The sequence below is a fragment of the Cervus canadensis genome, chromosome 23, assembly GCF_019320065.1.
Source record: "Cervus canadensis isolate Bull #8, Minnesota chromosome 23, ASM1932006v1, whole genome shotgun sequence".
Classification (NCBI taxonomy): Eukaryota; Metazoa; Chordata; class Mammalia; order Artiodactyla; family Cervidae; genus Cervus; species Cervus canadensis.
The window spans coordinates 11,401,326-11,414,868 of record NC_057408.1 but is presented as its reverse complement, the minus strand read 5'-3'; the positions used below and the strand labels follow the sequence as shown (position 1 = coordinate 11,414,868).

The window sequence follows — 13,543 nt, the reverse complement described above, 5'->3', positions numbered from 1 at the left end:
TTCACTAAAACCCTTATAGAAAAATTTCATTATCTCTAGTAATCAAAGAAATGCAAATTTCAACAATAAAATACTCTTTACACCTATCAATTTAGCCAAAGACTGTAGAAATTACAATACTAAACAACCAAGATTTACTGGGGTCTTACTTTGTGCTAGGTATCACTCTAAATGCTCGGTAGTAACTCATCATGGTCTCACGACAACCCTTTGAAGTAGATACTGTTATTATTTCCATCTTACAGATACAGAAACTGAGGCATGGAAGTAAATAAAAACATCTTGTGTTGGCAAGGAACAATGAAATGGGCACTGAGGGTAGAAAACAATTTGGTAATCAATCTCAGTGTTCTTAAAAATGTTAGTACTCTATTACACAAAAATTCTGAGGTTCTAATTAAAAAAAAAATTCATGGAATTAATCCAAGGAAATAATCATAAATGAGAACAAGTTTTACAAAGATATTTGATATTATTTACAATAGTTCAAATTGGGTACAACCTACATATCCAAAGCAGGAGAACTGCTAAATAAACACTGTATGCTCATATAATGTGATGAGCATTAAAAATTACTCTCATGAATTATTATTAAAAATTACTCTCATGAATGAGTATAACTTGAGAAAGTATTTGTTAAAATATTAAATGAGATGCAACATGCATAGAAAACTATATCTACAATATCATCACAAGTGCACAGTAAATGGATTTTAAATGGTCAGAAGGACTTCCCTGGCTGACTAGCGCTTAGGACTTCATGCTTCCACTGCAGCAGGAGTGGACTGGATCCCTGGGTCAGGGAACTAAGATCCGGCATGCCCCAGAGAGTGGCCAAAAACAAGAATAAAAGGCTAGAGGAAAAGATAGCAAAATGTTAACTGGGGCTGGTTCTGTTTTACGTAGAAGGATGACAGGACACCTTTACCTTCTTAGTTACCTGTTTGCAAAACTTTTAACTGTGTATATGTGAAATTCATAAAATTGCAGTTAAAGTTACATCATATTCTTAAAAACAAGTAATGTGTGACAAGGAAAAGAAGGTAAAAGGGGCCTGAAAGTAAAAGGGGGCTAAAACTCCAAACCTAAGTAATCAAAGACGAAAAACTAAATTACCAAAGAACTGAGCCATGCACAGTTCTCTGAAGAAAAATTTGAAATATGGGAATTGAAAAGAATGGCTGTTTTGGTCTACAAAATGAAAGATACTCAATAAATTAGTCATTTAAAATTAAGCATGCATCAAAACCATATTTACTTATGTAAATCAGTAATTAAAAATATAGTCAAACTTGGAGAAATGCAACTATTTTTCAATACACAATTACACCTAGTAGGAGGTGGAATGTATGAATGTCAAGTTCAGGCCCTCAGGTTGGAATGAAAGAAGGTGAAAGTTGCTCAGTTGTGTCCGACTCTTTGTGACCCCATGAACTATACAGTCCGTGGAATTCTCCAGGCCAGAACACTGGAGTGGGTAGCCTTTCCCTTCTCCAGGGAATCTCCCCAACCCAGGAATCGAACCCAGGTCTCCTGCATTGCAGGCGGATTCTTTACCAGCTGAGCCACAGGGAAGCCCAAGAATACTGGAGTGGGTAGCCTATCCCTTCTCCAGGGGATCTTTCCGCCCAGGAATCAAACCCAGGTCTCCCGCATTGCAGGTGGATTCTTTACCAGCTGAGCCACAGGGAAGCCCAAGAATACAGGAGTGGGTAGCCTATCCCTTCTCCAGGGGATCTTTCCGCCCAGGAATCAAACCCAGGTCTCCCACATTGCAGGTGGATTCTTTACCAGCTGGGACACAAGGGAATCCCAGGTTGGACTGCTTAGGATCAGATTCCAGGTCTGCCGCTTGCTGTGTGACGTGAGCAAGTTATTGAACCTCTCTGAGCCCCACCTCTCTGTACAATGTGGTTAACGGCAGAAACCACACCTCACAGAATCACTGTGAGTTAAATGAAATATACACAAAGAAATCAGCATAGAGACTAACAGATCATGCATACAAAAGATGATAGTAGTTAATATTATCTTTACCATTATTAGTGTTATATCAGTATATACGACAAATTCTGCTTTTTAAAATGTAGTTGTATCTATTTTCTGAGGCCATTGCCAATGTTTAGGTATTCAACAGGAAATGTGGAGACAGCTGTAAGTTTTCTATTACGAGTTTCCCCTTTTCTTTATTTTCTTCTCGTATTAAAAGCTGTTTTAATTTAGTCTGAATAGGTCCGTTTACGTGATCATTACCATCACTCACATATTATATTAATGAAGTTTTCAGCACTTTTAACACTTTGAGTCAATAAAAGCTTTCCATCCAACAGCTCAATGATCACCTTCCACTGTTCCTGTATATTTCCTCATCACACATTTTTTCCAATGAATTTACTTGGTAATTTTTTACTTCATCCCTTTAAAACATAAAAATACTTTATTTAACTTCAATTCTATATTTATGGGTTTCAGAGGCTGAGACAGTCAAATCTGCAGACTCTGAAGACAGTCAAAGGTTTTTTAAGGAACTCAAAAATGTTGCCCTTTCCCCTCCCCTACAGCAGTAAGCTGTCCCCAGCTAAGCCCAACCCAGGCCCAAACCTGTAAGACAGAGTCAGGAACTAACCTCCTCCATCACGAAGGGCCTCACTTCTCAAACTGCGCTGAGTTACAAGGCCTGGGGCTGCTCGTCCTTCTCTTTCCGGGTCCTACCTTGAACTTGAAGGGCCCCATCCATCTGACCAAGTAACTCTCAATCTGCCTGCTTGGCCTCAACCTATTTATTCCTGGAGGTAAATTATTAGAACACGGATGCTAAAAATACCTCTTGTTTTACAAAGGATCCTGGCTTGCTTTTTAAGTCTGTGTCAAAGAATACAGAGAAATCTAACCTCCACTATTATATACCTGGCTCTTGAGAGTACCTGGAAAGATACGCTCAGTCACTCAGTCATGTCCAACTCTCTGTGGCCCCATGGACTGTAACCCTCCTGGCTTCTCTGTTCATGGGACTTTCCAGGAAAGAATACTGAAGTGAGTTGCCATCTCATTCGCCAGGGGATCTTCCAGACTCAGGGACTGAGCCCGTGTCTCTCACACCTCCTGCACTGGTAGATGAATTCTTTACCACTCCACCACCTGGGAAGCCTACTTAACTGAAAAGTTACCTAAAAAAGTAACTCATTTTTTTCTAACAATTCCTGCCATCTTAACATAAATTTTAATTCATTTCAAAACTGCTTTACGATTAAGCTATTCCAGAAAACTCGTCTTTGCTCTGCGACAACTAATTCTCTTCAGCCCAAAACAGTCACTTAGTCAACCACGGCATCACAGCGTTCAGTGCCGAACCACTTCTAACTGATAATAACAATACATGTCACGCCCAACGTAACCGTCTTTGCTACTAAGAATATGACTGAAGATCTACAGAAACCTCTCCAAACAGAAGAATATCTAAGTTGCTAGATTAGGGGGTGGGGGGGGTATAAATGGGGTTAACATACGCACACTATTATACACAAAATCAACAACAATGACCTACTGTATAGCACAGGGAACTATAATGGAAAAGAATATGAAAAATAATATAATATATATATACAAAACTGAATTACTTTGTTATATACCTGAAACTAACACAACGCTGAATATCCACTATACCTCAGTAAACCAACCTCATAAGACAATAATAATAATTGATTAATTAATTTCTATCACCTTTGACACAACAGTAGCATAGCTGGAATAGGAATATAATCAGTCTCATTACTGTTCAAGGAATCCCTCACTGACAGTCTCTTCATATATCACTGAATCTCCCAGCTTCCTACAAAAGAGACAGGGTGTACTATGCTACTTGAATACATGTATACTATCCATAACAGGAAAAATTTACCTTTTATCTTGAACAAAATAGTATGATAGTAGTGAAAATTTGAAAAACATGCGGGAATCAGAATGGATAACCAACACAGTACAGTATTGGTAAAGTGTTTGTGCTTTCAAAATGAAAATGAGTGCTCTCCACTTATACATACTCTACAAACAGCTACTTATAAGCCCAGAAAATTAACAAGGTTTAAAAGATTATAAACAGAATGGAGAATTATGAGGGTAAATAGGGATATAAACTTATTCCTAACCTTTTGAAGGACAATTTGGCAATAACTATTCAAAAGACTTTAAAAATTAATATGTCCTTTTAGAAAGCAATTCCACATTTAAGAATTTATCCTCAGAAGTCATTCAAGATGTGCAAAAATATTTAGTTACCCTAATTTTCAGCCCCTGTTGATAACAGAAAAAAATGTTGGAAAACATCATTCTGAAATTTCTGATAAAATTACACAAATTATAGACTATAATCGAAAATGATGTTGGAATACACTTAGTGACACAAAAGTGGCCAGACCATCTTCAGTAAATATATTATCTATAACGATAAGTTATATAATTTTAAAAAATAAAAATTAATTTCAAAAAGATGATGCTGAATACATAAAAATATATGAAAACAGTCTCAAAATCTAAGAGAATGAAGTGTTATGGGAAAAAAGAATACTACAACATACTATGTACATTGTGACGTATTTTAGAAAAAGGTTAGTTCTGCTGCCTGCTTTTGATTCCTTTGCATCACCAAAGTTTACTCTGCTTGGCTTCAGAGACCATGCTAAAATTATAGACACTGCTTTTTAAATGTAACATCCAAGTTAAATTAATAACAAGAATCCAAATTCAAAAAGGTAAAGATAAGGGCTAACAGGCAGAAGCTTTAGGAGCATGTTCAGAAAGAAAGGACAATATCCTAATTTGTCAACTGTTCTTGCCAGCAGTGAACATCATAGGCAGTGAACATCACACACTAGCAAACATATCGTCACATATACCATACGTAATTGTCATATCTGTTGCCAACAGCTAGGGATTTAATATTGTACAAACAGGTTACAAACAGGTTAAATGCCTGACCTTTGCATTTTCACAAACCCATGCTGCCCCCTTCTGGATAGTTTTGGAGGTATGTGACCATACAAGTTTAATTAGATTTAATGAAAAGTAATCAGTTTTTTAAGGTGCTTCCCTGATAGCTCAGCTGGTAAAGAATCCGCCTGCAACACAGGGGGCCCCGGTTCGATTCCTGCGTCAGGAAGATCCGCTAGAGGAGGGTCAGGCTCCCACTCCAGTATTCTTGGGCTTCCCTTTGTAGCCCAAGGGAAGTTAAAAAAAATCATTTTTAACTAATCTTTAGAAAAAGGTTAGTTCTGCTAACCTTTTGAACTAATTTTAGAAAAAGGTTAGTGATAATCATCAGTTAAAAAATCATTTTTAGCTAATCTTTTACAGACCTGAGCCTATGTGTTCACACTAGGAAACATATATATCTGCTTCAAAATGTATTTTGAAACATTTTCCAAAAATTACATTCTGAATAAAGTTCTAGCATTAGCAAAAAGCTCTAATAATCCAACCACCCATGCCAATGAGAAAAGGAATAATATATATTTACTAAAAGTAAATAAAACACGACACTTAAAAAACTCAGTTTCTGTTCCGTTCAATCCTTCTTCCCCCGACTCCCAAAAGCAACCAGAATCTGAATTTGGTGCGTATCCTCCCATTCGGTTTTCGTGATTTACCAACAGAAGCCTTAAAACGCCAGCCCCCTCCCCGGCCGCCCCGTCCTCAGGCTCCCAGCACGGGGTACACTCTTGGTCCACACCAGCCTGGAGTTCAGACTGGGGAAGTTCACTCAAGCCTACTTCCGACAGCTATTCAAATCAGGAAAGCATTCTCTCTCTAACCCTCTGTGTTGCTTAAATGTCTCAGTTATTAGAAGAATATTAAACTGAAATGCTGTATTTATAAAGTACAAAACACAGTGTAAGGTACAGCGAACAAACCTGTGGTCCCCCGGGTGCGCGGCGGGCGGAAGGACGCGCGCGCAGGGCCACAGGGGAACACGGCCAACGCGGAGCAGTAACTGCAAGTGCGCGTAACCTTTACAACTGTATGAAGACAGCTAAAAACTCAGGATAGGAAGGCTCTCTAGAATCATCAAATACTGCGTTCAGGAGGAAGGGAATGACACAGCTGGAGAGCAAAAGGATATTTGTTAATATCCTTTAATTTTTTTGCATTTAATATTCCTATTTATAAAATATTTTAAGACACTACAGTAAATAATATCCAAAGTGCAGATAACAACTGAAAACAGTAAGGCACCTAAAATGTTAACAACCTGCTTTTTAAAAGATTTTTCTAAAAAGCCTCCTATACAAGTATTTGAAGTGGCAGTAATATTTAACAATAATATGAAGGTTCCACTTTAAATCTGAATCCTATTAAAACAGTCTATAAAATCTTATATTACCTGAATAGCAATAGATAAGGTCAAAAATCACTTGCTTAAAAACAATAAACACAACTTGAAATGACAAATAAAAATGGTACAGAACTTCATTTTATATTATATTATGTAATTCAAACAGTATCTCAATAGATAGTTTTACTTCTATTTCTTCTCATATACATATATACTTCATATATATGTAGTACACCCACCTCTCATACATATACATGTACATATTTCTTTCATATTATGAATAGTATATTTTGCTTTCTTAAGAAACCAAACCACACACACAAAAAATTTAAAAATCACCTCAAACTGAATTTTTTCCTCTACAGTCCATAATCTTAAGGAGAAAGAAACAAATGGCAAATAACCTAACACTAGCGATCTCAAAACTAGAATCTCCAGTACCCTTAGTGAACTCAATACACAGTCAAATCTCATAGGATTTTCTGAGAGTTTAACAAAGCCCCTGGTTTCTCTGAGCACCTATGAGACATCCCTGCCCTCACCCACCAGAGCATTTCGTTAGGATCTCTCCTTTATCATGTATAGTCGACACTGTAACAGACTTCCTTAAATATTCGCCTGATCCTCCTCCTAAAATATGTTTATATTTCTTGGAACACTAAAACACATTACTTGGCAGACAGTAATTCTGCCCAAAAACATTCTGAATTTTCCCCAATAACCCTTTGGCACTACAATCTTGAATTACTTCAATATTTCGTATCTCAAAGCATATCTTCAGGAAACTTTTAGATTTTCTTTACTGTTCTTTAATTCTTTAAAATAATCTGTATCACATAAAAGTTAAATCTCAGCTAACCAGTTTATTCAGTGAATCAAGTTCAATTTCAAAGTACTTTGCCTAAAATGACTTTTACTGTTTTGGAAAAAAAAATAAATAGATAAAATTCCTCTAAAAAATGAAAAACCAAAAACCTTTAATGTACAATAAATACAAAATCTATTCAAAGTAGGTACTCTACATAATACTGTAGGCAGTGTTTACTGTCTAGGAAAATGTTGAAAATTTTAAATAATTAAAACTCCTATAAATAGTTCATTAAAAATAAATATACAGGGTTACTGAGTCTGGCACTAAATCAATGCTAATGTATAGCAAGAATTTGGAAAGACTTCGGGGAAAAAGATGCTAAAAAGTACAAAAATGAAGGAGTGGGGAGAGAAAGGATGACAGAAACACCTAGACAGTAGACCAGTAAGATGTGAACATATGTGGAGCTGTGGAAGGGCACACAGTCTGTCCTCAGAGCTTGTCTCCAGCCACAGCATCTTTTCTACCCAGCAGGCAGGATTTCATTTTTCGTTCACTCTCTACAGAGGCGAGGAAACAATGATTTTGCTCAGCACTTTATCTTAACAACTTCCTATATTTTAGTAAACAAGAAATGACTATAAATTAAGAATGAAAAACTCATCATAATTGTACGTTCTTAATTATAATTTAAGTCATTTTTAAAATACAACCAACATTTATGTTTTAGAACATCTTTTCCTGAAAAAAAAACGTAAAGAAATCAAAATTCAACTTCTTTCTCAATCCACCTAAGATAAAACCAAAACTCTTACTATAATCCAAAAAGCAGATGACAAACTTTTTAGTATTGCAGTAGTTACAATCTTCCAAGTACCAGATCACTTTAAAGTAAAAATATTTTTTGCTAAAAGAGAATGACATTGGATCAATTTATGAGAAGGACAATTTAAGCATTTGACACATTTGATGTCACTAACTCTATAATCTCAGCAGAAGAGTCATTTGCTAAATATTTAGCAAATATCAAATCCTTAGCTTTTTATTAACCAGTTAGAGTTCTCTGATTTCCAAACACATTAGCTGCTGGGCCTAAAACTACCAGCTAAATGAACAGGTTATTAACTAGGCAGTCATTATTTACATCTTATACTATCACAAAGACCAAAGCAAATGTGTCTTAATCAGAACTTTTCAAAGTTAATTAAAAACAAGAAAATTCTACTGTTAAACCTGTAAGTAAATTATATTCCAAGAACCAGACTTTCTTGTTGGTACCTCTCTGCCTCATACATCCCAGGCAACCAGTACCTCTGGCTGGTGCCTCATCTAGTGAGAAGACCACTTTCTGTTTAATTGCATATATGTCCATATCTTAGCTTTCATCTACTATGAAGTATTTCTAAATTCAATTGATCAAAAACATTTTATTACTATATTAAATACGCACTTGAAATTTTTAAAAAAGAAACCAGAAAATGTGCTCACACACATAGGCTAAAAATATGCATATATTAATGCAGTTCAAACGGAAAACATGACCCTATGTAAGTTACTCAAAAAACACTTTCAATATTTGTAATATATATATATATATATATATATGAATATGTACATACACACTCTAGTATTTTCAGTGTATTTTTATGAAAACAAAAACCAGCCAAATCAAAATGGTTTATCTAAACTTAGGAATAACATAATCTACGTTATCAACTTCAGCATTAAAAAATTAGATATTTCACCAAATTAGCATTCAGATGTGAAAAAAACCTATATTTTTCTATGGGGCGTAAGAACTGCAAAATGAGGTTCAGGACAAGGGTTCTAACACTGCTTAAACTTAGCAGAATTACAATAATACCTATTTCACTAAAAATAAACATAAAATTGGTTATTTAAATAGATTTAAATAAAATGGATTTAATGGATTTTAAAAAGGCAGAGGAACCAGAGATCAAATTATCAACATCCGTTGGATTATCAAGAAAGCAAGAGAGTTCCAGAAAAACATCTATTTCTGCTTCATTGATTACACCAAAGCATTTGACTGTGTAAATCACAACAAACTGTGAAAAATTCTGAAAGAGATGGGAATACCAGACCTCCTGATGTGCCTTCTGAGAAACCTATATGCAGGTCAAGAAGCAACAGTTAGAACTGGACATGGAACAACAGACTGGTTCCAAATACAAAAAGGAGTACTCAAGGCTGTATATTGTCACCCTGCTTATTTATCTTATATGCAGAGTACATCATGTGAAATGCCGGGCTGGATGAAGCACAAGCTGGAATCAAGATTGCCGGGAGAAATATCAGTAACCTCAGATACGCAGATGACACCATCCTTATGGCAGAAAGTGAAGAAGAACTAAAGAGCCTCTTGATGAAAATGAAAAAGGAGAGTGAAAACGTTGGCTTAAAGCTCAACATTCAGAAAACTAAGATCATGGCATCTGGTCCCATCACTTCATGGCTAACAGACAGGGAAACAGTGACAGACTTTGTCGTGACCAAAGTCATGACAAATGGTGACTGTAGCCATGAAATTAAAAGACACTTGCTCCTTGGAAGAAAAGCTATGACCAACAGAGACAGCATATTAAAAAGCAGAGACATTACTTTGCCAACAACAGTCTGTCTAGTCAAGGCTATGGTTTTTGCAGTAGTCATGTATGGATGTGAAAGTTGGATTATAAAGTAAGCTGAGTGCCGAAGAATTGATGCTTTTGAACTGTGGTGTTGGAGAAGACTCTTGACAGTCTCTTGGACAGCACGGAGATCCAACCAGTCCATCCTAAAGGAAATCAGTCCTGAATATTCACTGGGAGGACTGATGCTGAAGCTGAAACTCCAACACTTTGGCCACTTGATGAGAAGAACTAGCTCATTGGAAAAGAGCCTGACGCTGGGAAAGATTGAAGGCAGGAGGAGAGGGGGATGACAGAGGATGAGATGGTTGGATGGCATCATCGACTTAATGGACATGAGTTTGAGCAAGCTCCGGGAGTTGGTTATGGACAGGGAAGCCTGGCGAGCTGCAGCCCATGGGGTCGCAAACAGTCGGACACGATTGAGTGACTAAACTAACCTAGCTATTTAAATAAATACACAACAATTTTTTACAGTGATGAAGATTTTTTTAAAAATGAACAACAAACTGGAAAGAAAGAAAAAGGCAAAAATCTGTATAAAGAAGGAAGAGATTAATTAAGTACCTAAATTTTCACATCTGTCAGGGGAAAAAGAAAGAGACAGACACACGCTGGTATAGAACTTCCTACCCCACCGCATGTGTCAAATCAAATGAAATCTAGCACTGGCAGAACATGGCAAATAGTATACACTATCATGAAGTCATGTGAGCAAGCAGAAAGGCCAAGGAAAATTTCCTGGGTCTTTGAAATGAGACTCCTTCTGACCAATGGATCAGATACACAAGTAAAATGCTTTTCATTTCAGTAAGACAATAGTTGGTGAAAGGATTTTGATAAGCATGAAACGTGTGATAAAGACAGTATATTTGCATGTTTATGTACGTGGGTCTGTACACGTGTGTGTGTGCTGGGGAATCGTGATTTTGCATACAAAGGCAGCTAATCACATGAGTAAGTTCACATTAAACACACAGTAAAAGAAATTACGGGTCTGTTATTCATCTGTCCTAAGTCCTAAAATTTCCTATTTCTAGAATTATGAGACTTTTTATATTTGACATCATCAGCTAACTTACACACACATCATGAAAAAGCAATCTGCTTCCATAAAAGTACAAACAAAATTTTCCAAAATCATTATCAGTGCCTGTTATTCTTTCCCTTGTCACAATAATTGTGTATTTGTAAGTATTACAAACTCTATTTGTAAGTATTGAGAAGTATTTTGCTTCAAGCTATAAAGCACAAATTCAATTTCTTTTTGCTCAGATGGAGTTGAGAATGATGAGGTCACTTTGATGAGCATGACTTTAGGGATACTTAAAACTACTTCAGAGCAAAAAACTGAAACTTCAACAAACATATTTTAGGTTGCTACTATGTTTTGGGGATAAGCCATGCCATTTAGGCACTAATAACAGGAAAAAACACTATGTCCATCTTCTATTTCTATAATGCCCAATAGTAATAATCATAACTTTGCCTAAAAATCACTTTACCACTATTTAGTTTTATAATTACAAGGATTTTTTTTTATTAATTCTTCCATCACACTTTAGATTACTCTGGATTTCATTTGTATTAAGCCTGGCAGCAACACAGTTCAACTCTACAATAGTGAAATAATCTTTCATGATCAACTTACACTACAGGTTTCAGGTGGAACTAGAAGCTGAGTTATCTCACCACCATGGACACAGAAGATATGCTTCATTTCTCCAGAAAATATGTCCCAAATTATGACAGAGAAATCCACGCCTCCAGATATGAGATATCTTTGATCATAACGGGCTGAGACCTGATGAGGGTACAGCAAACATGTGACTTTGTTCCGATGACCACGGAGTGTCCTGTGAGGTGGCCAACCTGCAAATAAGGTTTGGGATTTAAAATGGGAAAATTAGATTCTTCCAAAGTTTCAACAAAAGTAAACAAGAATTTTCAGACTAGCTGTGCATTTTATCATTAAAATGTTCCTTTCACATATATTTCTATTGGACAGTTTTTGTTCTAAAAGACTACCAGTATTACTGATAATATAATAGTACGCCAGAGATACCTAATAATAAATAGTAACTATTAACATGTATCAAAGAGAAAAACTGGATATTTCTATTTACAGTCATTGTGCTAAGTCACTCAACTTGTATGCGACTCTTAGAGACCCCCGTGGACTGCAGCCCACCAGGCTCTTCTGTCTATGGGATTCTCCAGGCAAGAATCCTGGAGTAGGTTGCCCTTTCCTTCTCCAGGGGATCTTCCCAACACAGGGATGAAACCCCAGTCTCTTGCATCTGCTACACGGGCAGGCGGGCTCTTTGCGACTAGCGCCGCTGGGAAGCCCCGTGCTTGTGGTTATGCGGTGTCTACTCCAGTAACAGACACTGACTGCAGCTGATCCCTGAGCAACATAGGTTAAACTGCGCTGTGCTGGGCAGGCCCACGCATACGCAGGCTTTTTCCAATGAATACAGACTGTAGCACTACACAGGGGCAGTGGATGCAATCCCAGAATGCACAACCACAGATACAGAGGGCTGGCTGTAAAGCAACACACAGACTCCCAACTGTGCAGAGGACCAGCACCCCTAACCCTCTGAGTTGCTCCAGGGTCAACTGGAGTGTATCTTATTAAGTGCACGTCACACGACCAGCTACGGAGCACACTGACAGCTACACCGATGCACTGTGTCTGTGAAACACGCAGAGTGCAGGCGCTGTCAAGTTCACGGTCACAGAGCGCTCCTGACACCGGACGCCAGCAGGTCTGCAGGTACCTCTGCGGAGCATGTGCTCGCCCTGCAGAAGCTGCACTATGGCCGTCTGCGTGGCGGGGACGATGACGATGCTTCCGTCTTCACGGCCACAGACGAGCCGTCCGTGCGCTGGTATGTACACACTCGCCGTCACCTTAAGAGGTTCACTACTGTTGGGGATCACGCTCAGCTGATCTATAATTCCAGCAGGACACGGGTTCAGGTTATCAAACGCCTCTTGCAAACTAATAGATGTGGTCATTTCCCGCCCTGTGGAGGTTTTGTGTGGTAGAAAAGAAACATATTTGAGCATGTTAGAAAAAGAAAAAAAAAAACAATTCAACATGTAAAAATAAACGTGCTTACAGTTGATTCCATGAAATACCAAAGAATAACTGTCATCAACTATCATTCTAAGAAGAAAAGGACATGTGTACATTATGAAGGGGCTATTCAGTGGTAACGTTCAGGTTGTTCAGTTAGAAACACTGAGAAATAACTGCTCATGATTTTCTAGAACCTCCATTACCTTCCGGTTTATCAGGTGTGTCTGATATGTTCCAAATATTCAATCTTCCAGAAGAATCACCCTGAATTAATAGTTTGTGGAAGTATTCTTTGCATCCATAGAAGAAGCGAGTCACAGGAGGACAAATTAGCAACTGTAAAAAAAAAAAATTGTTCAAATTCTCTTTTCTCTTTTAAAACAAAATATTTTATAGTTAAGTTTCTTCAGATTAGGATGTAAAGTACTTCATCTCAGTACGAGAGTAAAAAAAAAAAAGTGTATTTATAGAATGAGTGTTCAATAATATTTCAATTAATTTTGTAGCATTGATATAAATATGTCAACTAATACTCAAATCCAGTACATATAACACAAACATTCAAAGAAATGAAAACTATATTTATATAGTCTTTCTCTAGAATTAACATTTTTATTCTTTTTCTCTGCTTTATAAAAACCACATTGCAATTATTTAATTGTCTA

General features: G+C 37.0%; 1 protein-coding gene across 1 annotated transcript in view; it reads right to left on the bottom strand.

Moving 5' to 3' along the window:
• Nucleotides 1-13,543, bottom strand: part of WDR7 (WD repeat domain 7) — a 327,399-nt gene that overhangs the window by 287,167 nt on the left and 26,689 nt on the right. Inside the window, exons 3-5 of the mRNA XM_043443687.1 lie at nucleotides 13,082-13,244; nucleotides 12,574-12,822; nucleotides 11,442-11,662 (exon numbers count right to left, since the gene is read on the bottom strand). Coding sequence (XP_043299622.1) covers nucleotides 11,442-11,662; nucleotides 12,574-12,822; nucleotides 13,082-13,244 — 633 coding nt within the window. The remainder of the gene's footprint in view (nucleotides 1-11,441; nucleotides 11,663-12,573; nucleotides 12,823-13,081; nucleotides 13,245-13,543) is intronic.